At 37.4% G+C, this 27,143-nt stretch overlaps 1 protein-coding gene across 1 annotated transcript in view; it reads left to right on the top strand.

Annotated features, from left to right (window-relative positions):
• Nucleotides 1–25,081, top strand: part of LOC107698519 (PR domain zinc finger protein 5-like) — an 80,931-nt gene extending 55,850 nt beyond the window's left edge. The window contains exons 16-18 of the mRNA XM_016499541.1: nucleotides 14,776–14,861; nucleotides 19,058–19,162; nucleotides 24,799–25,081. Coding sequence (XP_016355027.1) covers nucleotides 14,776–14,861; nucleotides 19,058–19,162; nucleotides 24,799–24,963 — 356 coding nt within the window. The 3' untranslated portion in view covers nucleotides 24,964–25,081. The remainder of the gene's footprint in view (nucleotides 1–14,775; nucleotides 14,862–19,057; nucleotides 19,163–24,798) is intronic.
• The last annotated feature ends 2,062 nt before the right edge of the window (nucleotides 25,082–27,143 follow it).

Genomic DNA, 27,143 nt, shown 5'->3' with positions numbered 1-27,143 from the left:
TGAAACGGATGAGTTATAAAAAAATTCACCCCCCTCACAGTTGTCATGAAGGGCAAAATTAGCTATATAGACCAAAACCACTTTTTGTACCAGGCTGTAAAAATTTTTTTTTTCTTCTGTAAAGTTGGGCATTTTAACATGGGGAGTCTATGGGACTGACTGCCTTTTGGAGCCAGCCTCTAGCGGGCAGTCGATGAATTGCAGTTTTAATCACTTCCGTGTTTGCTCATAACCTATATTCAAATTCTTCTGAATACTTTTCTGAAAAACTGGTAACCTGCAATTTTTATAGTGCACATGTATTCCCCCCAGACATGAAAATCCACTTAAATGTTAAATGTGTTCAAAGAAAATAAGTGTACAAAAGTTATGAGTTCAAGTTTATTTAACTGGTAACCTGCCATTTTTATAGTGTGCATTTAATCCCCCCAGACATGAAAATACACTTAAATGTTAAATGTGTTCAAAGAAAATAAGTGTACAAAAGTTATGAGTTCAAGTTTATTGTAAAGAAAATGTGCTGTAATAAAAATATATAAAATAAATATTGTATAAAATATTTTGGAATCTAGAATTGCTAAAAAAGTTTGAAGCAATATGTATAACTAAATTATGTTTCAAATTTGAAGTTGATATCACAAAAAATTAGGTTCCTGTGAGATTTTTAGGCGCCATACCAAAAATAGTCACTGGTTGACACCCATACTCCAATGATTTTTTATGTATTTATATATTGCTGTCACAATATTACTTTTATCACAAAATAGTCATCAAATATGGAACCTTGAGAACAAATGTTATGTGTTTTGTCATGTTTTGATTCTAAAACATTGTAGTAAATTTTGTAATATCACACTTGACACAATCCACTAGTGGTAGGGGCCCGATAAAAGGATTTAAAGTATCATTTCATTGGTAACGCAATGTCTGATTTCAAAAGTTTTCACATGATGAATTCTGTTTAAGCTATCTAATTTAGGATAATTACTAAAATATGTAATAGGGAAAAAAAGCTGAAAGTTAACAGGTTAAAAGCCTATAGACACATCAAACTGACATCAAAGAGCAGCGACGAAAGCTAACTGTGGTGTTCACTTGCATCAGGGTCAAAAATGTTTGCTTGAAAACACTGCAAAGTCTAAATAACTCTCCATACCAGCAGATGGCAGTAGTCTGTATTCAACATTCAAAAATAGAAACCAGAACTAGGACTGTCGATATGAAAAATGTGTGCCATTTTGACTCGACTAGTTGATTTTGTGCTTCCATTTTTTTTTTGTACACTGGTTTGGTAAGCTGAACAGCCAATCAGAGCGATCTGTCTCAGAAAGCCGCCTACGGGGTCTGACTTGTGCCATTGGTGCAAAACACACACCAAAAACTAAGCCGACAGATGCTCAACGCTGACCCAACATTAGGCAACCTTCGGCTTGATGTGTCACATTGCCAAATGCAGTACAGAACATCAAAGCGCATGGAGACTGGGCTGTTTTAAGACGGAATGGGTGTTTCTCTTTAAAGGTCAAACTAAAAACACTGTCCAAACAGATCCAAGGACTCCGGCGTGAATGGATGTTCTGTTTGCATGTATGCATTAGTCTTGGTTTGCACGCTCTGCTGGGTTAGTGTGGTGCCATTGGCAGGAGGAATGCAGGAGGACCTAAAGGAAACACTTATGGAATGTGAAGGGCTGAATGACATCATGTGAGGTGTCAAGGCCTGGAAGAAGCTAACACTTAAATGTTAAATGTGTTCAAAGAAAATAAGTGTACAAAAGTTATGAGTTCAAGTTTATTTAACTGGTAACCTGCCATTTTTATAGTGTGCATTTAATCCCCCCAGACATGAAAATACACTTAAATGTTAAATGTGTTCAAAGAAAATAAGTGTACAAAAGTTATGAGTTCAAGTTTATTGTAAAGAAAATGTGCTGTAATAAAAATATATAAAATAAATATTGTATAAAATATTTTGGAATCTAGAATTGCTAAAAAAGTTTGAAGCAATATGTATAACTAAATTATGTTTCAAATTTGAAGTTGATATCACAAAAAATTAGGTTCCTGTGAGATTTTTAGGCGCTATACCAAAAATAGTCACTGGTTGACACCCATACTCCAATGATTTTTTATGTATTTATATATTGCTGTCACAATATTACTTTTATCACAAAATAGTCATCAAATATGGAACCTTGAGAACAAATGTTATGTGTTTTGTCATGTTTTGATTCTAAAACATTGTAGTAAATTTTGTAATATCACACTTGACACAATCCACTAGTGGTAGGGGCCCGATAAAAGGATTTAAAGTATCATTTCATTGGTAACGCAATGTCTGATTTCAAAAGTTTTCACATGATGAATTCTGTTTAAGCTATCTAATTTAGGATAATTACTAAAATATGTAATAGGGAAAAAAAGCTGAAAGTTAACAGGTTAAAAGCCTATAGACACATCAAACTGACATCAAAGAGCAGCGACGAAAGCTAACTGTGGTGTTCACTTGCATCAGGGTCAAAAATGTTTGCTTGAAAACACTGCAAAGTCTAAATAACTCTCCATACCAGCAGATGGCAGTAGTCTGTATTCAACATTCAAAAATAGAAACCAGAACTAGGACTGTCGATATGAAAAATGTGTGCCATTTTGACTCGACTAGTTGATTTTGTGCTTCCATTTTTTTTTTGTACACTGGTTTGGTAAGCTGAACAGCCAATCAGAGCGATCTGTCTCAGAAAGCCGCCTACGGGGTCTGACTTGTGCCATTGGTGCAAAACACACACCAAAAACTAAGCCGACAGATGCTCAACGCTGACCCAACATTAGGCAACCTTCGGCTTGATGTGTCACATTGCCAAATGCAGTACAGAACATCAAAGCGCATGGAGACTGGGCTGTTTTAAGACGGAATGGGTGTTTCTCTTTAAAGGTCAAACTAAAAACACTGTCCAAACAGATCCAAGGACTCCGGCGTGAATGGATGTTCTGTTTGCATGTATGCATTAGTCTTGGTTTGCACGCTCTGCTGGGTTAGTGTGGTGCCATTGGCAGGAGGAATGCAGGAGGACCTAAAGGAAACACTTATGGAATGTGAAGGGCTGAATGACATCATGTGAGGTGTCAAGGCCTGGAAGAAGCTAAAGTTGCCCTGGGTTTACATCTCATTTACGCAAAACTGAAAAGAGCCATTGTACGGCCAAGATGTGTAAGGTGTGTGTGTACGTGTGTGTGTGTGGAAAAGCCTATGTATTTGCCCTCAGGACAGATCAAGCCGCATTAGTCTAGTGCCCTCATCAGTGAAAGTAGTTCAGCCGTGAGGTCAGTGCACATGCTATTGATGGTTGTAGGTGAAAGTGACACCAAACATTAGCCATGATCTGAACAACCTCTCTAACATTAACTAGAAACGTTTTCACAAAACTCTGTCCTGTCTCTCCTACGTCCTGTCTGGTTTTGTTTCCACCGAATTTCTGGCTACCTCTGTTGCTTATGTTGTTGTACTGAATGTAGCAGGCCACTTAGGGATGGGATTTGATGTAGATTTTCTAAAACTGTCTTTGTAAAGAATTATTTAATTCAGATTCACTATTGAAGTAATATTCAAATTTGCTAGGTATAAAATTGTTGTTAAACCGATTTAAAGCTGCAGTAGAGAAGATGCAATACAGAATAGTGTTAAAACAAAGTATAAACATTGGACTGGATGTTGAGAGAAACTCTTGAGAAACTCAGAGCCTTATATTTAAACCAGCCTAGAGATGGCCTTTTTCTTCCTCGAACGTTATGTCGTATGTCAGCGCTACATAACTTGTGTTATGTTATTTATTTTAGAACAACAGTGGAAGTTACCAGGCCAAATTACATTATTAACAGATATCTCTTTCTCTATATATCTATCTGTCTCTTTTACGTTACTTACATATGTTTAGGATGGAACTAGTTTTGATGTCATTGACATTTGCTCTAATAAAAAGTGTAACCATGGGTGCACCAGTATGCCTCAAACCTTCATATTCTTCCTCACTGAGCTGAAGCCCAATTCAAGTAATTACAAGAACACGAAAATTGTAACTTGCAGTTTTATGCCTCAACCATTAGAGGGCCAAATAACAGTAATTCATCTTTAAATTGTAAAGCTTATACATTATCTTTGACAGTCCTACAAACACAATCGTGTTATTCAAGGACTATTTAGCACCCTCGGACACCAGTTTGAAAACCTCTTAGACCCCAGGTCAGGGCTGTCCAATCCTGCTCCTGGAGGGCCAGTGTCCTGCAGAGTTCAGCTCCAACCCCAATTAAACTCACCTGAATCAAATTAATCAGTGTCTTCAGGAATACTAGAATCTTCTAGGTAGATATGTTGGGTCAAGTTGGAGCTAAACTCTGCAGGATGTTGGCCCTTCAGGATTAGGATTGGACACCCCTGCTCTAGGTCTTCAGCACTGTTCATGGGGACACATTGTCCTGCACATTTTATTTCGAACCGGCTTCAGCACACCTGCACTGTGATTTTCCAGTTGATCCTGAAGACCTTGATTAGCTGGTTCAGGTGTGTTTGATTAGTGTTGTAGCTAAACTCTGCAGGACAGTGGCCCCTCCAGGAGCAGGATTGAAGACCTATGTCTTAGAATTTAAAGATAATAATAATAATAATTTGACAAATATATCACTTGTCTAATCTCTAAATAATAATCTGATGAAAGCCTTGCCAGATGAAAGGCATCATGTTTTCCTTATCCACATTTCTTTTCTACCAGAACTCTGTATCTTGCACTTATCTTAGAGAACAGGGTCAGGGAGGTACTACACCAATATAGTCAGATTACAATCCATTTAAAACAGCAGGATTGTGGGTTTCCACACTCTGCCCTTGGGCCGCTCACTGACCACTTGATGGATGCCGCACACAATAATCACAATAGCTTTATTAAAATCCAGTCTGATTCCAGTCTAATAGGCTGGCTTTACATAATTTCCGCTGGTCGGGATGCACCGTGCACAGGTTTTAATCAGTCCACTGGAAAACAAAGTAATGTTTACAGGATACTGGTCTTAGAATAAGCGTTTCTCAGGAAAAACTGATCCCAGGATTTGTCACAGATTGCGAGGTTCATGGCGTGAAATCTCTGAAAGGTATTTCTTAGTTTAGTCATACAACATATTCCACATTGTCAGACAAATGTCTGTAAAGTAGTCGGAGCTTACTACTTCTGGACAGATGGAACTTCTGACCACAAAGTTTAAACACAATTTCCGATCATTCTTCAGTGTTGTGTGGAAAGCCATACGCAGAGATTGCTATAAATGACTGATTTATAAATAAACTATGCCCTGAATAACATTTAAAAACAAAACAAATTGTGATGTGTTTCCTATACAACAACTTGCTGCTTAACTACCATAGCATCCATTGTTGAAAACTGGCTAGTCACAACTGTGGTCATTCAGTGTTTCAAAACTCAAGAGACACTGACAACGAATGTAACGTTACTGCCAATGAATTGATTGATTTTTTAATTTTAAATGGTTTAATTGCCGTAGTCATGCAGCTTTAAAGTGATTAATTTAGTGATGCAACTTCTTTGAAATGGTTTCAAAATGCTAACAGGTGCAACAATTCGCTGCAAAAAATGTTTTCCATTTGAATTTTTGGTGCTATAGTTTTGGGAAATACAGGAAATCATTAAAGGGATACTCCACCCCAAAATGAAAATTTTGTCATTAATCACTTACCCCCATGTCGTTCCAAACCCCTAAAAGCTTCGTTCGTCTTCAGAACACAATTTAAGATATTTTGGATGAAAACTGGGAGGCTTGTGACTGTCCGATTGACTGCCAAGTAACTTACACTGTCAAGGTCCAGAAAAGTATGAAAGACATCGTCAGAATAGTCCATCTGCCATCAGTGGTTCAACCGTAACGTTATGAAGCGACGAGAATATTTTTTGTACGTGATGAAAACAAAAATAACAACTTTATTCAACAATTCATCACCTCTGTGTCTCTCCGCATCACCGTAGCGCCATTTTGGAGAATAACCACTGAATGCAAGCAATGTACGCTATTCTGTGTCAGCCGCGCTGCACGGATGCGCTGTTTTCGTTCAAATCAAAGCGTAAATACACGTAGAAAACGTATCCTTGTGTCGCGGCTGACACAGAATAGTGTACGGTGCTTGCGTTCAGCGGATATTCTCCAAACTGGCGCTACAGTGATGCGGAGAGACACAGAGGAGACGAATTGTTGAATAAAGTCGTTATTTTTGTTTTCTTCGCGTACAAAATGTATTCTTGTCACTTCATAACGTTACGGTTGAACCACTGATGGCAGATGGACTATTCTGACGATGTCTTTGATACTTTTCTGGACCTTGACAGTGTAATTTACTTGGCAGTCAATGGGACAGTCACAAGCCTCCCGGTTTTCATCCAAAATATCTTAAATTGTGTTCCGAAGATGAATGAAGCTTTTAGGGGTTTGGAACGACATGGGGGTAAGTGATTAATGACAACATTTTCATTTTGGGGTGGAGTATCCCTTTAAGCTATGTTGCTGACAACAGAATTGGCAACCATTGTTGGATAACGATAGTTATGCAAACTGCACCCCTGGTCAGTCAGACGATCTCTTCCTGTCAAAATGGGCCATTCTTGGCCAGAACAAGCCCAAGACTTTGTCGATGAAACGCTAAAAGGTTTTCACTTGATTTAGGACAGGGTTTCACTTGATTTCCATCCGATAAATGGTTTCACGCAACAATTAAACCTTGAGGAGACAAAGTGGTACTATCTCAGGGCTGGAGTGACAGGTTTATGGTGCTCAGATGTGGAAGGATAGCAGTATGAAATGTTACAGCACAGCTGTAGGAAGTTCTGCACATGTATCTTGTAATGCTAAAGGAAGCCGAGGCACGCGAGTATGTGTGTGTAGTGATGGGTAATTCTTTGGGATGTTCTCGCTGCAGGAGCCTGTGTCCTCACAGTAGTCTAACAGCGCACACTTAGACAATCACACACACACACACACACTGTCCATTCACATCTGGAAAGTGAAACCCATCCAGTCCAGTAAGACTATGTATGTGTGTGATATAAACATCTCTACTGAACTGCCTACTGCTGGATCCAAACAACAGAAGAAGAGCAGCTTTTTCCACTTGAATGAATTCAGATTCAAGATGTGTTTGGGAAATATCGTTCCTCAGTTACTGTATCTGCCACTGTTGATTGATTTGACGACAGCGCTGGGAGTAGGACTATGCAAAACTATGCTTTTTCAACACTGATTATTTGGAGAGTTGTTTGAATTAGGGGCTTCCAGAGTTTTTCATGCTACGAAAAATAATAGTCAATCTCAACCCACCAAAAACGTAAAGTTAATTATAAGAACAAAGAGAACACGAACACACACACACACACACACATTTGTTCTCTTTCTCATTTTTCATTTTCCTTTAATTTAATAATAGTTATAACTTCCTTTATTTATTTAAAAATGTAAATATTTCCTTGTCACTGGGTAGGCCTCCTTTTCAATTTCATTGCATTACTATAAGACTTATTGTGATATATACAGTATCTATATATAGCCTTTATGTATAATGGATTATAAAAATAGTTTTAATGCATTAATTATGCTTTTTAATGCACCTTATAATGTATTGTACAGTCTCATGAAAAATTGTAACCACAGTTAGTACATTGTAACACTTATCAATTACGTAGTTACACTATGCATTTTAAATTTGGTTATAATTATTTACGACAAGATATAATGTATCACAATGCACATTATAAATAATTATAATGCATTGTACCCTTTAATAACCCTTTATAATGTGTTATACATAAAAGCTTTAAGTAAAGTGTTACAATTTTTTTGCCTTGTTAGTGGCACAGCAAGTAAAAGGAGCCTAATGGTTTTATTGAAGTACTGTAATGATGCACTGACGTAGAAATTGCAGTTCAGTACATGAATCATATGTTGAATCAGTAGAAGTAGGTCAGGATTCGTCAAGCTGTTTAACATATAATTATGCTGGTTTAGGATAATGTCCAAAATAACACATTAGAAGTGTTTTGGGAGCCGTTCACACAGCTGGACGTAACAGAATAGAACGAGACTCCTGTAAAAAGTAATGAGACGCTGAAAACTGGCGAAATTCAATGCTACGGCCAATTAATTAATTGAATTTTTAATATTAAATGGTTTAATTACCATAGTAATGAAGCTTTAAAGTTATTAAATTGCAACTCCTGCAACACCTTTGAAACTCATTTGAAAAAGAGTTTCAAGATGTGCATGTAACAATTGCAATTGTGCCTATTGAGGCTTGTTCACAAAATGAATGTTTTGGCGCAAAAATTCGGTGCAATAAACTTTTTCATTTGAATGAACAGCTGTTAAAGGATCTGTTCAGACAGCACAAACATTTGATTGCTGTCAGTGCGACAAATTTTATTTTTTCCCACAGATAAGTTTTCTAATCTTTTTTTATTTGCATTGCAAAAAAAAGCTGGCTAACCAATAAGATTTACACTTTTGGTCACATGATCAGAGCCACTGCTGTGGCAACTTGGTGAAGAATCCAGAACCTGCTCTGTTGTCACTGTACTTAGTGTTTCTTGGTGTTGTTTGATATACATCATAACTTAATTTTCAATAAGCGCCACCTACTTTCAGAGAATGAATTTGAATTTTCATTTAGCCTGTCTGCTGTTTTTATTTAATTTTTTTTCACATTGGTCAGAACAGACAAATCGCATGTGAAACCGAATGCTTTCGTTAAACGAACAGCCTTCAGACTGTTATCGTGCAAAAACCTTCACCAATTAAGCAAAACACTTACTGTAATTCATATCATTTAAATCACCTTTAGCCAAAAATAATCCCACTTGTCGACCATCCTGCCACATCTCATTGTGTGTTCGAACTGCATGCGTGTACATGTACTGAACACAGCGCATACATGGTAACGTTTAACTGTGTGGTGGCCGCAGCATTAGTTGTGGAGGTCTGTCAGTAATCACCAGGTCAAGTGTGAAGTGATTGGGTGTGTCTGTGACTGATCAAAGTCAATCACTTATCGGTCAAAACCGATCAATATTGTATTACAGCACTGTTCCAGTCTGCTGGTCCATACCCAGCGGCATTCAGGCCTACATTTCCAGTCCGTGTGTGTATGAATGTGTTAACCTGCTTTGAATGTTGGAATGAGAGGAAGCCAGGATGGAGTGTGTGATGGACAGGCCTAATGTCTTTCATATTGAAGGCCCTGAGCCACAAAGATCTCCCCGTAACACCAGCACAATGCTCGGCATGTGACAGGGACAACCATCTGTTCACCAGACACACACACACACTCACTCTCACACGAGGGGGGTGCCAAACGGATCGATTAGCAGACGGGGGTGTCTGGGGCCACAGGGGACCGCCGGGGATCTGGAAAGAGAGCAGAGACACTCGGGTCACACAAAGACGGTGTCGCATTACAACACATGCTAAATCAGTTAGCGGCCTTTCCGCACATGCACACACACCAGAGACTCGGATAGTGATCCTTTCGATAAATCAAAAAAGCAAGTAGATTTTCACAGTTTTGGAAGAAAATGCATCAACGCACTGCCACAACACTAAAGTATTTTAAGGTATTTTTTAGCGTGATATTATGTGGATGCTTACCAGCCCATGCCAAAAGAGACCACCCTGATGTAAATCGTGATATTATGTTCTCTGCATATGGCTCAAGTGCTGCTTGTACTTTTTTTTTTGGATAAGGACAGTACAAAAAGCATGATACCAGCCCAAAAAAGATTAAAAATATGCATTGTACATAAAGAGTATAGCATATGCTAATTTGCATCACGGGCCCCTAGTAAGGCCCTTAGGGAAAAAGAAAATACCAACCCTTTTTTACTTTTCATTTTTAAATTAAAGGTGTATATACAGTATAATATGCATTTATATTTGTTAAATACATTGGTACTAAGTTGGTTATCAACCAAAATTAGATTTTTAGAATTGTATATCTGCCATTTATCTCTCTTCATCTAAAACATGAAAGGCAACTCACACTCTTAGGGACCATTCACACAAGACACATTTTGGCTTTCGAAAACAACTATAGTGCAAATTGAACAGAATGAAGGCTCTTTAAAACTCAACTGCAAGAACCTTGTGCTGTACGAACACCCCTGCACACTATTTAGTGGAGCTAGACGCTGCTCTCACATCAGAGGTGAACCCAGCGCTCAGTGTAGACCAACATCCTAAGGGAAGGAGTCGCCATGCATCGAAGACTCCTATTATAAGACAATATTGCATCAGACCGTGGAAGAGGAGGCAGAACTTCAGCCAGGAACGGTCCTCCTCAATACCATCTGCTCGTGAGAGCACAGGCTCTTTTTGTCCTGAGCTAATCCCTGTTTTACAGACCTGACAGATGCTCAAATCCCTCGACCCAGGGTCCAGACTGAACACTATCTCGCTGGATCCCTCTTCTAATGTCTTCTACAGAGACTAAGACCAGCTCTAACCCAATACCCTACTTGTTACATAAATGACGGAGCTCCTCCTGATGCACCCGAGAACATCTGTGAAGTACATTGACTTGTTTGTCAATACGCTGACCTGTAAACCGACACCGACGTTCTTCATGAAAGTTTCAAACGGGCATGAAGCCATGCAAGACGCAGTGGTGATAAATAGCTTTACAGGGTGACGACGTTTCCTGATGGCAGAAATACACACCCAAATACAAACCAAAGGAGAAAACCACTTGATCTTGAGAGACAGATGGGGATGTGATACGTGGTTTTGAGATGCAGCTGTGAAGACAAGTTTCAAGATTTGTCTTAAAACCATTTATAGAAATGCTTTGGAGGATGAGGAAGGTGCCATTATTCCATTACGGAGAGCTTGGTGGACTACATGGGTTTTGCACTGTGCATTGCATCCAGATTTTGGAAGTACGAGGAAAGCTTGTCACCATCAAATCAGCACCACAACGGCTCATTTGAAGCGTCTCGGCAGACTCGTTTGGAGAGCGCTCTCGTGTTTAATGAACATCTTACGTGTGCATTCCCCCTGAAGCTGAACTAATTAACCTTATTATTCAAAGGGCAGCAAAAAGTTTTCCTCACCAATCTCTTCGTTTATCTAATTAATCTATGTACGACTTTTTGAATCCAACAGTTATTCCCTCAAGAGATTGCATTAACAAGAAGGCCAATTAGAAATGGGATTGTTGCACAATCAGGACACACACAGGAACACAGCAGCTGGCATCTCTCTGAAGACAGTGTCTTATTAAGTTATGTTTTGCCATTTAACGTTTCTCTGTGGGGCTGCTCCAATTGCCAGGCGCATTACTTATTCCGAAGGGAGCCATTCTCCATCCAGAAAACCCTTATTTCATTAGCCCAGAAAGGCCCGTAATGAAAATAGAGCTTATTTCACGTGCCTGGGTTTCTCTCTGCTTCCTGCTGGTGACGGCTGGATCTCACGGTTCTGTGAGCCTGATATTTTACGTCTTTTCTGAAACTCTCTAGATAATTCCTATACGACATGCCAGAGCAACAGAAGCTGTGCCAGTGAGTTGACTTTTATCTCTCGCTGTTCCAGTTATACGGAGCTCTGTTTTTTAATGCGGGAAATTATTTTGCTGACATCATGCAGAACTTGATTTTTACACTGCATAGTCTTGATTTTAGAAATAAATCAGCCAGACCGCGATTCGTAATATATAATGCACAGTGTACTTATTCTCTGCTTGGTTGAAAGGAGCACTATAGGTGACATAAAGTAAAGTATCTGTAAAAACTGTATGATCACACAATCTATATATAGTTGCATATATTATATACAGCTATATTCGCATACATACAGTATACTAATGTAAAGCGGTAGATCTTATATAACAAATATTTTGTCGCAAAATGTAACTTTATTACTGTATACTGTTCTTTGAATAGTGTATTCTGTTAATATGGGCACCGAAATGAATAAAGCGTCATTTACATGTGCTGCAGACATCCGTGTGAAACAGGCCATAATCTATGGAGAGATGTCCCATTTTCATTTATTGCAAATTCAACAAGATTATTTAAAGTATGACACTGTCTGATCACACTTTATATTGTAGTGTCCATGTTGTAATTACACTCAAGAAATGACACAAAATCTTTTGCATGTTCTTTGATTATGAGGAAAAAATACAAAAATAAATCAATGTAATTCCGTGGAATGGCTTTAAATGTGCTAAACTATGCAGAGAGTGCAACATTGTTATTGGAATAAGGCAAGCTTGTCTTATTTTAACTAAAACCAGAAAATAAAATCCAGACCATTTATTTTAAGGGTAAAGACCATTTACAGCTACATTCTCTACTGAAACATGTCAATAATGTTATGATCTTGGCATATTGCTAGGTGTTTGCAGTTCATGGTAATATTAAGAAATTTGGATGATTCATGATCAAAATAATATGGACTTTTTTTTTTTACATTTATTTTGTATAATAAACTGTTAATAGTTTTGATATTGCTATAGTGATATCCAATGTGCATTCTGTATCCTGAAGAAAAAAGATTTGAGGACCATTGAATTTTTGCATATTTTAGTATTATTTATTTGCTATTATATGGTATTTATTAATATTTTGAATTAGCTTTTATTTTGATATTTTCAGTTTTCATGTTCATTTTATTTTAGGTTTGAGTAATTTTGTTTAACTTTTTTGTTTTGTTTTAATATTTCTATTTAGCTTTATTTATTTTTTTTTCGTTTTAGTAATTTTAGTACCTAAAATAAGTCAAGTTAGTTGCCATTTAAACATGTTTTAAACATTTTATATGTTTCATAGGTTTTAATCAAATATTTCTCTATTTTATTTCAGCTTTTTTTTCAATTGATGATTTTTAATAGCTTTCGTTTTAGTTAACTGACAACACTGTCTAAGACATTGTTATTTTGCTAAATTATCGTAATGTACAATATATTGACCTTGCAATGCAATTTCCATATTATGATAATCAGTAGCGTTTTTCTGACTAAACAAAATCAGAAGCACTGAATTGGGCCTCCAGTGCAGCGGTGTTTGTTACCTCACACTGCTGGATTGTAGCGCTGCAGTCATAACCGCTCTGCTATCTGCAGCCAGGATCAGCTTTATCTAAAACAGACCCACGTGTTTGTCCACTCTCTGATTGACAGTTTGTCACTCCTCCTTTGTACTGATACTGAGCGCGCTCAGATAGCATCTCTCCCATTCAGCCCAGCGACGCTTTGATCCACGGAGGGGCGGGGCTTAACCGGCTCCACCCACTGCAGGTCTCTGCGGTTCAAGATGGTGGAGATAGAGACACAAAAACCCTGTGTGTTTTACGTTTCTGGAGAGGAAGACTGGCAATCTAAAGACACACGAAGTATTGATTTGGAAATCCTGTTTTATATTTTAGATTCCTTGTGGACACGTTATTCCAGACTTCATGTAGTCAAAGATCAGAAAGCATATATCTAGACCCTCCATGGGCCAAATCGTAAATATATATATTCCCATTCATAAAGATTAAAGGCTGCCCTGTTTGCATAATGAAATATCAATATGCAGCTGTATCCATGTATCCAGTCAAGCTGTACTTGATCTTGGGCTAAAAAAGACATTTGTGATCAAAAACGCGGAACAAATTTTTACAAAAGATATCCAGCCTGAAGGTGCAGAGTTTAACTCTCAAAGTAAGTCATCAAATCCGTCTTATTTTGCTGGTTCTGTGCATGACACAGTTACTTTCTGCATTCAATCCCGCAACATATTGGAGCCTTTAACATTATGCAGATTCCTGTGTTCTGTGCCAGGTTCTCAGTTCCAAAGCCGAATTATGCCTGGCATCAAAACATTCTTGATCCAAAGAGGCAGAAGATTCCAGTTTTTCCAAGCTTTGATTCCAGTGGTGCAGAACCTTAGGAGTGATGATGAAGCCATAATGTGCCTTGATCACCAATTAGAGCGTTCATTTTCCAATGAAACCGTCCTGGCACTGCTGCTCGGATGGGGATCAGTGGCGTTCTTTCAAAACCAACTGACTTGAACAATGACGTAACTGACTATGTTACTAAAAAAAACAACCCGCAAATAAACATGCCACATCACAATCTATGTTTACCAGTCTTGCTTCTAGTTTTGAGTATGGAGCCAAATAACTGAATTGCATGCCATCATTGGCTTTGCTGTCATGGTCGGATCTGTATGTATGTTATGATGGAACAACCATCTCTCTTCGTATCAGTGCCACCTCGTTCCTTTTATTGCTGTCAGTGGTGTTTTGTCACCAGCTCCATGTCTGCACCAAAGGGCTTTAAGAGTCTAATTACCTGAAATTCAAAGTCATGGTCACTGCTTTTTGGAAAACTGACATCTGTTTGATGCTCTCACAGCATATTGCTATGGTCCAGATATGCATCATGAGGTAAAAATTTTTATCTTCTTCTCCGGCCATTGATTATTAACTCTATAAAGCCTACTGTATCACCTATTCTACATTTTTAAGGACTCAACGTTAAAAAACATGACCAAAATATTGCTGAAAAACCTGTTGCACACAATGTATCGCTTTTTTCCTCGAGAATAAGCTCCAACGTTTTTTTATTTTTTATTTTTAAACATGGTTTACTTTACATGGTTCATTTGTTTGTTCATATTAAGCAGATGGATGTGTGGATGTCTATCAGTGAGTTGTCTGACAGTCTGATGTTTGTTGTGTTTGTCTTCAGGTGAGCGGCCGTATCAGTGCCCATACTGTGACAAGGCCTTCAGCAAGAACGACGGCCTTAAAATGCACATACGCACACACACTCGGGTAAGACTGCATACATACAAGCACACATTAATTATGTTTATGTTTATGTTATTAATTAGTTTAAACATTTAGTTTTACTTTTTACCCCAGGGTCACTGGAGAGGACTGTCCCTGATATTACTGTAAAGTCAAATATGGATGAGGGGTGATAGTAGACAGTTGTTTCTGATATTTCTCCCCCTTCACATATTATAACACCTGATGTAAATGAGCCCAACACTGATTGGGTGGAAAATCTCTTAGTGGGATCTAGCTTGAGATGCTTTTAATGGAATCTGCTAAATAGCAAGAAATGAAACATGTTTTTGGAAAGCCGTTCTCTGATGATGGATGGCATGGCTGTTTGTTGTGACATCATTTCCTGAAATAACTCTATCACTTCTCCCATCTTTTCCCCAGTCGTTTAGTGTAGCAGTGTCCCTCGTATTTATAACACAGACCGAGTGGCAACATCAGCACTAATCCAAGAAAACCTAAGAAAGCAGAACAGATGCAGCACATCATTAGAACTCTTTGCCAAATTTGGAGCGTGATCCTGCAATTCTGCAGCATAACATATGAGCTGTGGACTGACACACAACAGAAACTCAGCCATTAAGACATCATGTGAAAACAGAGCATCGGTGATGCAGTAATGAGAACAAGCAGTGACAGAACTGTGCTAATCCTCTTACGTGACCGATATTTCTTTCTGTTTGGGCCTCACTAAAGAGTTGCCAAATTTATAGCACTGTATTTGAGCACAACATCCTCCAGCTTATTCAAATACTTCTTGCATTTCAGGTTATTCAGACACTATATGTGCTGGAACAGTGATGCACCATGTGTACTCAATTGCCATCACCAGTATTTTCTGGCCAAATATGCCTTTCTGTGCAAACGAGGTTCATTACATACTCTCAAAAATAAATGTTTCAAAAATGGGTTTCCGCAGCAATGTGATTAATAGAACAATGTTTGGTTCCTCAAAGAACCTTTCAGTTAACCTTTTTTTCATAGTTTGAAGAACATTTTAATAATATGTAGAACCTTTTTTGACTGTAAAGAAACTTGGCAAGGTTCCATAAATGTTAAAGGTTCTTTATGGAACCATACATGCCAATAAAAATAAAGCAATAAGCCCCAAGAAGCTGTGGTTGAGGCTACGTTCACACTGTCAATTTTTGGGATTGACAACCGTATTTTCTTAACAGGTGTGAGTCTCGAAATGTCCCGTTCACACAGCAGCTTACAGTTTTGTTTAGAATACTGTCTGTTTGAACGTGCAACGGGAGTCAAACCCGTATTCCTTACCAGTAACCATAGCGACAGTGACCAAAGTAAAATCAAAGATGGCGACGTCCATAAAACTGAAAGTCTTATCACTTTCTGACACGACAAGAGTCCAATCAAGCCACGAGTTCATCCATCAAATCTTCATTAACCGACAGCAGCCTTTATATTTGGGTGGAGAGCGGAGTATTTGAGTCGCGCACAGAACACAAAACTGACGGGAGCGGCTCCAGTGGAAAACTGACATTTCTCCGTCACTATAAGTTACCGAAAACACATGTGAAAACACGTAACACACGGTAGACGTGCATTTGTGCGGCTGAGCGGCTCTCTCTCGCACTGTATGACGTGACAGACAACTGTCCCCCCTTTCTGACATGACAAGAGTCCAATCGAGCCACGAGTTCTTTCGTCAAATCTTCATTAACCGACAGCATCCTTTAAATTGGGTGTAGAGTGGAGTATTTGAGTCGCGCACAGAACACAAAACTGACGGGAGCGGCTCCAGTGGAAAACTGACATTTCTCCGTCACTATAAGTTACCGAAAACACATGTGAAAACACGTAACACACGGTAGACGTGCATTTGTGCGGCTGAGCGGCTCTCTCTCGCACTGTATGACGTGACAGACAACTGTCCAGTCCTGTTCCGTTCACACAGCGCGTGTGTTCCGAGAATGCGGTTGTGAGTCCTGAACATTTACAGGTGCGAGTTCGGTTACAGAATGCGGTTGTCACACCCGTAAATAACCATACTGTGTGTGAACGTAACCGTATTAAGGACTCAAATACAGGACTGACAACGTATTCTGCTGCTGTGTGAACGTGGCCTTACAGTGAATTTATAACAGCTAAGGGGCGTTGTTACGACGCAAAGCGGAGTGCCTAAACCCCCCTTAGCTGTTATAAATTCACTGTAAACCACGGGATAGATAGATAGATAGATAGATAGATAGATAGATTGATATATTGGTGCTGTCAAACGATTAATCACATTCATAATTTTGGGAAAAAAATCCAAAAGTTTTTGTATACATAATATATGTTTGTGTACTGTGTATATTTATTATGTATATAAATGCACACATATGCATGTATATATTTCAGAAAAATATGTTATATTTCTATATTAAAATATTTATATATAATATAAGTTATATAAATATAAATATATACTGTGTGTGTGTGTGTGTGTGTGTGTGTGTGTGTAATGGAGATCTCTAGTTTCTGTAAACATACAGATGTATGTTCATGCCTGAGGGATTATTCTGTCTCTCTCTGAATGTATCAGCTCTTCATTAGTCTCTTCAAAAACACAATAACTGTAGTCAATCCCTCCAACAGCGCCTACTATTACACACTCACACGCCTTCAGATCCTAATTAGGAAAGTCCTATATCAGGGGTGTCCAGTCCTGCTTCCTGTAGAGTATGAGTCCTTCAAGAGTCACAAATATCTTAATTGTGAGTTACAAACACGTGAATAACTAAGAGAAGTCGTATTTGCAAGTGTGAAATGACGATACCCGAGTTGAAGAAGGAATGTGTTGATCTAAAACATTGCAGAACAATGTTTGTAATACAGCTAATATCATATAATACAAGATGATAGTGTTGTCTATATATAAAGATCAGTGAGTGGAAAGCAAGTCTGTAGTGAATGCTGTTCATCACTGAACTTTCACAGTTTGCTTCACACTGATAGTGATACCATGTAAAAATAAGTAATAGAAATTCATTTTTAAGAATTTTGAATTTAGTGTAGTTGCACTGTAAATTAAAGATTTTGTCTTCAAAATAATGGATAAGATGGCAATCAATTAAAAAAAAAATTAAAAGTAAACTCACATTGCTCTTAAAGGGTCAGTTCACCCAAAAATGAAAATGCTGTCATTCACCTCCCCTCAAGTTGTTGCAAACCTGTATGAGATTGTTTCTTCTGCTGAACACAAACACACAAAAGAAGATATTTTGAAGAATGTTGGTAACCAAACAGTTGGCGGTAACCATTGACTTCTATAGTATTTTTTTTTTCTCCATACTTTGGAATCTAATGGCTACCAGCACCTGTTTGGTTAGCATTCTTCAAAATATCTTCTTTTGTGTTTAACAGCTGAAGGACACTCATACATGTTCGGATCAACTTGAGGGTAAATAAACGATGACAGAATTTTCTTTTTTGGGTGCACTATCCCTTTAAGGTGGGCATCTTCCCCAAATATGACCCTATATTTGTGTCAAGTCACTTTTATTTATATAGAGCTTTATACAATACAGATTGTGTCAAAGCAGCTTTACAATGTCAAACAGGAAAATAGTTTGTCAATAATACAAGAGGACAATAACAGAGTCATTTTTTAGTTCAAGTCAATTCAGGTTATTACATGTGGAGGTTTTTGGTCCAATAAATAAAACCTCTGTTTTTCCAGAATTTAGTAGTAGGGAATTACTAGTCATCCAGTTTTTTTTTTTTTATATCAACAATGCATTCCATTAGTTTTGCAAACTGGTATGTTTCATCTGGCCGCGAAAAAATATAGAGCAGTGAAAGCTAACACCATATTTCCTCATGATATCTCCCAAGGGTAACATGTAAAGTGTGAAAAGTAACGGTCCTAGTACTGAGCCATGAGGTACTCCATACTGTACTTGTGATCAATATGATACCTTGTCATTCACTGTTATAAATTAATGACAGTCAGATAAGTATGATTTGAACCATGCCAATGCGCTTCCACAAATGCCAACATCATTTTGTAGCCTACTCAAGAGAATGTTGTTGTCAATAGTGCCAAACGCAGCACTAATAGAGAGATACAACCACGATCGGATGATAAGTGTAGGACATTTGTAACTCTGATGAGAGCAGTCACAGTACTATGATACGGTCTAAATCTAAGTGTTAACCGTCACTCTCTTTTACAGGAAAAGCCGTATAAATGCAGCGAGTGCAACAAGGCCTTCAGTCAGAAGCGTGGCCTGGATGAACACATGCGCACACACACCGGAGAGAAGCCCTTCCAGTGCGACGTGAGTTACACACGCAGACCGCATTGCATAATACTGCATTCTAACACACAAACACAGGCTCTTTTTATGTCTGATTCTGGCTGACTATCAGACAACTGCTCTCGACGCACCGCAGCCACATCCCAGTGGAAGAGCAGAGAGAGAGGTGGCTTGTGGGTAGTGTGTGACGTTCAGCAGGGTTTAGTCTAAGACCGCTGGAAAAGCTAAAGCCGGTCTTGAGTTTAACCCTGCGGCCCACGCCGAGTCCACATAATCAGCACCGTGACGCGCATCAGACCACGAACCAGAACGCCCTCGCAGCACATAAACCAGCACACACTCACCCTGTCTGTCTGTCTGTGTGTGTGTGTGTGTGTGTGAGGGTGTTACTGTGGTGTCAAAGCCGCAGTGGAAGGACGTCCTGCCAGGCGGACACAAGGACGAAACCGCCCTGCGCAAACTGACCCATCTCTGACCCTTAAGACACACACAATCAGCTCCAAACCACAGCAGTTGTGAACTCCTCTCTATCTTCTCACTGTCCCTGAAAATACGTTTGTGTCCATCGGTTTCTTAGGACACACACACAGAGTTCAGTCAGTCAGATCTTATATTAGTGATTAAAGACTTCATTGAATCAATATATATTGTATTTTTGCTTTCTTAAAGGGACAGCTTACATAAGTCATCATCATACTCACTTTCATGTCCTTCTTGTATGAATAATGCACCTGTCACTTTTTCCCTTGCAATTACATTGAAAGACGACTGGAGCTTTCAAGATTCAAAGAGGCACCATAAAAAAGCATCGTAAAAGTGGTTCATATGAATCAGATTCCAAGTTTTCTGAAGTCAACATTGAAAGACGACTGGAGCTTTCAAGATTCAAAGAGGCACCATCAAAAAGCATCGTAAAAGTGGTTCATATGAATCAGATTCCAAGTTTTCTGAAGTCTTGTGACCGCGCTGTGTGAAGGACAGACCAAAGTGAAGTTGTTCTTCACTGATAATCTTCCCCTGCAGTGAGCTGTTGTGACCGGATCACTGAGTCAGTGAGTTTGACACAAGAACCTGGTCACTTTGACTCGTGAGCGAATCATTTAAAACACTTCTGGTGAACTGGATTAACCAGTACAATTCAAAGATTTGACTCCCGGTCTTACTGAGCATTATTCATTAGTGCATAGTATGGGCTTTCACAAATTTTCTTCCATGTTTTAATTTTAACAGTAAACCTCTGTTTGCCAAAAAATAAAAGGAATTGTTAAATTTTCTTTTGCATTACATTTTGAAAGATGAATTCAAAAGTTAATGTTTTATGCCTTTGATTACCACCGTTTTTAAATAGTAAATCTGTATTAAATCATAAATCCAGAAGAAGAAAAAAACAAAGAAGAAAGAAAGAAAGAAAGAATTATTCCATTTTTTAAAGTTTTATCAATTAAATTAATTAGCCTTTTTTATACATTTAATTAAACCATTAAAATGGAATACAGAAATATTAGAATGAGGGGAAGGAAGTTGCTAAATTGTTCTAATTGTCTTTTTTACTCAAATCTTAAGTAGTTACCCGTTTTATGTTTTTATACATCTGTCAGATGAAAATTGTGTGATCACTTACAGTAAATTAGCACACCTCAAAAAGACACATGATTTGATTGTGCTACAGATGTGAATGATTCCTCAAATCACGTAACATGTTGAGGACAGGAGTGCTGACTATTCCTCACCATCAGACCTACAATTGAATGCTTTATTATTCTCTCTTAGGCAGTGTGTGAATCAGAGAGCCATATAAAGATACACATGGAAGTCCAGCCACACACACTCTCTCTCTCACACACACACACACACACACACACACTTACTTCACTAAGGAAAATGAGAAACATTCCTCCTGTGTTTATTTGATTTCTATGGCAAGCTGCAAGCATGTCTTTCTAAGTTTTGACTGTTTTAAAGAGCATAAGAGAATGAAATTGGCTGTTTCCTCAGTTTTTTTTTCTCTCTGCATTTGACGTGACAAGTCTTTTAAGCCTGGAGTGATTTGGTCTGAAATCTGGCGCTCTGATGACGGTTGTTAGAATGGCTTCCATTGATGATGGCAAATTATCCCGGGACTTCTTTCATGCGCAGCATTTTTGAAGTGCAGCGTGCCAGAAACCATCCATACTCCAAATTCATTTATTTTTGACTCGCTTTCCCTGAGTATTTGACTACATTTGAAGTGGTTTGTGGGGTGGTCGTGCCTGTCTTTCACGGCTCCTGTTGAAGTTAAAGAACAGGAACTTTGTGGCGTTATATATGGTGTCAAAATGAGGATTTAATGTTCTGAAACACTTTTGCCACATTTTTGGTCTAAAGAAATTTAATGGGCTGAGATCTTGTTATTCTGTTTTAGCTTGTGAGCGATCGTGTTTTAGATTTACTAAAATGCACTAAAATTCACAATATAGCAACAAAGGACCATTCAAACCTGCTATAAATAAATAACATATTTGAATGTATTTAAACAAGCTTGTTCTCATTAAAATATAAGCACACTAGCATTTGTCGATGCTTTGGCCGTTTGCTTGTTCTATACACTGACTACAGGATGAAAACTTTTCGTTCCACAACCTACATTCCAGTGTATTAGTGTTGAATTATTTTTGTATGGTGTCCTGTAGTGACTGCTGTGTAATGGAATTAAACAAAAGTGACAGTAAAGTGAAACCGGAGCGTGTCGTATTCACAAGTGAACCGCTCTGCGTGTGCTGTGGACGTCTGAGAGGCTCTGGGATTGTTTAGCACGTTCATAGAGGAAATTTGCTAGCTTTTGTGACTCATAAAAAATAAGAAAATCAATACAGCACACAAACATCCACTTGCATGTTGAGATGTGCAGTACGACCAAAATCTTATATGAGAGTTTGAGTCATTTTATGTCCCAGTTACACTATATAGTCAGTTTTAGCTGGAAATTCACCCCCAAAATACACTACCATTCAAAAGATGTTTCTTGAGCAGCGAATCAGCATATCAGAATGATTTCTGAAGATCATGTGACACTGAAGACTGGAGTAATGATGTTGAAAATTCAGCTTTGATCACACAAATAAATTACATTTTACAATATATTCACATAGAAAAGTGTTATGTTAAATTGCATATAATAATGTATTTTTAACTAAATAAATGCAGCATTAAAAATGTTACCAAATGTTTGTGTATACTTTAAAAAATGTAGTACAAAAAAAAGTCAATTACTTGTATTCACGTTCCGTCCTTTTTAACGTGGAATTTAGGTTTATTTGAACACAAACCAATATATATATTGCTTGCAACTACACACTTCAAACAGGAATCTACACATGCTGTGCTGTTCAGTTTGAAAAGTATTCTATAGTTTTCTGCTTAGTATGTTTTTTTTTTCGTGCCATGGATACATCAGAGTATAAATGGTTTAGCATCTCTATTCCTCTATTCCTCACATGTGCCCACAGCCATTAATATCTGCACTTCATGTCACAGTGAGAGACTGAGACTAATAAGTCGTCCATCAAGGCATTAAATGCTTTTTCATGCTGTTTAAATAAAAAAAAATACATTCATTTTATGAAGAAAGTGACAGCTGCAATATCTTTCACTGTCTCTTCATGGAGATAAAGAATATTGAGTGTTCTTGGAGAGATCAACTTGATTTATCATGTGAAATGGATTTGTGTGCCATTGGTGATGCATATTTGATAGTGTGTGTGTGTGTGTGTGTGTGTGTGTGTGTGTGTGTGTGTCGTGGCACCAGTCCAGTGGTTCTGCTGTGTGTGTGTGTGTGTGTGTGTGTGTGTGTGTGTGTGTGTGTTAAGGTCTCAACCAATAGCATATGGCAAACTTTAGAAGATTTGGCCCTGGCTTGCAGTTCTTTGGTTGTGTTTTTATTCCTTCAGTTATTGGTTGTTTGTGTGTCTGCTCTGATGTATTGAGCGTTGCCTTCACATCCTCTCTGCGGTCGCAGGGCATGAAGTCATGCTAACACACATTACAGAATGAAGTCTGTAAACAAGAGCTGTTTCACGAAATGTGAAATGCCAAAATAAAAACCATCCTCTCATGGATCTTTTTCATGGGTTATGTAACGTAAATCCACTTATGGCTACTAGACTAATTTATTATGTCCTGTCCTGGAAAAAAAGTCTACAAAAGTCACAGCCACAATGTAGGTTTGCCAAGCCATTGCTTATGAAGAGGCTAAAATGCTTTTTAGCGTGTTGCTAAATGGTTTCTGGATGGCTGCTTGGTGAATGATTACTAGTTTAAGTAAAAAAACTCCACCAATGACCTTCATATTATGTCTTAATGATATTCGAGTCTCTGAATATGACCTTTTTTCAATGTAAGCCTATGTTAAGGGTGTTTTAGGCTTAGTTTTTATTTATATCCATTTTTCAGTTTATTGTAAGTAATTTTAGTGCTTCAACACTTGACATCTATTGCAGAGGCACTGGCAATAATTGTATGATCTCGGACACTTCTCATTTTTGTGGGAAAATAATGAATTGTTTAAAAAATGTTTTTAAATGTTATTATTAAAATATATCATTAATATTATTAATAAATATTTTAAGTTAACTTAAAAGCTTAGTCAAGAAGATGTGTTATTTTAGTATTATTTTATATAATATTATAGTTTGTATTAATATTTTGAAGTAGCTTTTATTTATATATTTTTTGTTTATTGTTTTTTTTACTCTAAATTTTCAATAATTTTGCTGTGTGCTTTTGTCATTTTTAATAGTATTATTTTTATATTACTGTTAAGGTTTCATTTATTTATTTAGGTTTAATTTATAAATGTATTCAGTTTAGTTCAGTTGTAGTTTTTATTTATTTTCATTTTCCAGTTTATTTTCAGTAATTTTAGTGCTTCGACAGTTACTTGACATTACTAATTTTTTATTTACTTGACATTTTTCCATATATTTTTTCATATATTTATTTTAATTATCAATAATAACAATAGTATTTTTATTATTAATTTCAACTATAATAACCCTAAAGAAAATTAAATGTTTCATTATCTGTTTAATATTCAAATATATTAAGTAAATATAAAAATAACTGACCATTAAACGTATTCTCCAGCGTCTCCTCGTTCCTCGTGTGTGTGCAACGTGACAATACATGGGGTAGATGGTTTGGAAAATGGATGGATGACTTAGAAATATAATCACTATTATTCACGCCCATAGTACAAACATCAGTGCAGGATGAGTGAAAGTAATGTGACATATTTGAAGCAGGGTATTCAATGAGGAAAATGTAAGGCGGGACTTGATTTTATCAATTGTGCATTTTTTTTGGGATGGTGAAAAGTGAGTTTTACATACGAGAATGAAACAAGACCTGAATGTGAGCTAAAACAATGACTAACCAGCTGAGACAACATTTCAGAGGAAGAATAAGTTACAAAACATTACAAATTAAAGATTAAAAACCACTAATTTTCTATAGAATAATGTGCACCAATGAGTCCTGCAAAGTAAGACCAACATCATATATTACAGAAAATATTGTTTTACTCTCGAGGGTCCATTTCATGTTGATTTTAAACTGGGATAAAGATATTTAACATTAAAAAACGACATCATATTTTCTGTAATGTGTTTGTGTATTTCTAGGTGTGTGACCTGTCCTTTAGTTTGAAGAAGATGTTGATCAGACACAAGCTGACCCATAATCCCAACAGACCCATGGCTGAATGCTCCCTGTGCCACAAGAAGTTCACCCGCAACGACTACCTCAAAGTCCACATGGAGAACGTCCACGGAGAGACAGAGGGATAGACAGTCATACACAGACATATTCATATCCACACAAGCCATATATAAAGAATGCATAAATACACAAGAGTAGAAACAAGCATTGATGTACTTTAAGTGGCCACACTTAAAGGTGGGGTAAGTGTTTGTTTTGCTATTCGGCCCGAATCAGTTTTCTAAAGCGTTTTTTTAAAAATTGCTTATACCACCTTTAAGTGGCAAAAGATCTGTTATCTACATATACAGAACTAGTTTGTTTCCTTCAGATATTTAACACTCTATCACAAGACTCATCAGTCTGATTAAATGCTATTTAATCATGGCTGCATTTTCCGATTTAAATAGGAGAAAGGCATGAAAATGTGCAATTGTACAGAGCAAAGTATATCCATCATATTGATCCATTTCTTTTTTCTGTAGATTTTTGTCCTTTTGTATGTGAGTCTCAGTTGTTTTTCAGATGCTTTACACCGCTGTTAAGAGATGTTGCGTGACCAAAGATCATGGCGAGCCAGTTTTCTACAACCTTGTTGAGAGTGAAGTTTGTTGGTTTGCATTTAACTGTATTATCCAATATTTATCGTTTTATATTTTCAGCGCTCCTCAGGTTCACATGAGGTTTGTGTTTGATTGCCAGATTAACATCTTGCGGTTCTACGTTTGCATTTCATTTGGATGAATGAACGATTGAATCACTGATATCACTAATCTGGTCAGCCTGTTGGTTTTTTTGTTAAATAAACATTTTTCCTGACCCTGCCCCGTCCATCTGCGGGAGACATGTTGCAGTGCTCTGTGGGATTCAGAAGACAGTGCTTCTGCCCTTTACGTATTTATAAACATTTGATTCTTGGTAAATGGTTGGTGTCGGAGGAATCGGATGTGCTTTGATGCTTGATTAGACATGCTCGGTTGATGATTGTGCTCTAAAGCTGGTTACCATTGGTTATAGCATAATTAAAACCTTAGTGTGGGTTTGGATAGAAAAATAATTACTCATTAAGTCTGAGATCCAGAGCCAAATGCACAAATTCTGCTTTTGGACTCAAAACATTTACCCCTTATGTAGGGTTAATAGTATGAAAATAAGTATGGATGAGATGGTGACCTGGTCGTAGTCACTATTCACTATTATTAAGAGTTTTCCCTCAATGAACTTCTAATTAGCTGCTTATTAATAGTTAGTAAGGTAGTTGTTTTGTTTAGTTTAGGTTTGGGTTAGGATTAAGAGATCTAAAATATGGTAATGCAGAATAAAGGATTTATATATGCTTTATAAGTATGAATAAACAGCCAGTTAATAGTGAATAGTATTCCCTAATATGTGACACTGGAGCACAAAACCAGTCTGAAGTCGATGGGGTATATTTTTAGCAATAGCCAAAAAAAACATTGTATGGGTCAAAATTATCGACTTTTCTTTTATGCCAAAAATCATTAGAATATTAAGTAAAGATCATGTTCCATGAAGATATTTTGTAAATTTCCTACCTTAAATATATCAAAACTTAATTTTTGATTAGTAATATGCATTGCTAAGAACTTAATTTGGACAACTTTAAGGCGATTTTCTCAATATTTAGATTAGTTTTGCACCCTCAGATTCCAGATTTTCAAATAGTTGTATCTCGACCAAATATTGTCCTATCATAACAAACCATACATCAATAGAAAGCTTATTTATCAGCTTTTAGATGCTGTATAAATCTAAATTTAAAAAAATTGACCCTTATGACCGGTTTTGTGGTCCAGGGTCACATATGAAGTGTTACAGTGAGATTTTCTTAACTTTTTAAAAGCAAGTTTTCAAAATCATTTCATCTGATGAGCAGAGCAAAGTAAAGGTGGGACATTTAAAATCAGACCTTTCCTCTACAAAGGATGTTTATTCAAGAGCCATGTCCTGCCCATGTAGATTACATAAGCAATATGCAATTTTATTAAACTCAAATATTGTTATCTCAGATATGTTCACATTGAGTTCTTCTAGAGTCATGAATTAGTATTTTAACTCTGTTTGAATGTTAAACGTCTGAGCTATTTAATTCAGGCTGAGCTCAAGAACAGTCTTCTTTGATTTCTAGATTATTCCAGGACTTTAATTCTTCTCTTTCATTTCGAGGTGGAGACTGAATTTCCTCTTGCACATGACGTTCCCTCTTGTCATTCCTCGCTTTTGTGTCTCTTTGTGTTATTGTGACCTC

The sequence above is a fragment of the Sinocyclocheilus anshuiensis genome, unplaced genomic scaffold, assembly GCF_001515605.1.
Source record: "Sinocyclocheilus anshuiensis isolate Anshui unplaced genomic scaffold, SAMN03320099.WGS_v1.1 scaffold1830, whole genome shotgun sequence".
In the NCBI taxonomy this organism is placed as follows: Eukaryota; Metazoa; Chordata; class Actinopteri; order Cypriniformes; family Cyprinidae; genus Sinocyclocheilus; species Sinocyclocheilus anshuiensis.
This window is presented reverse-complemented; position numbering and strand designations above follow the sequence as displayed.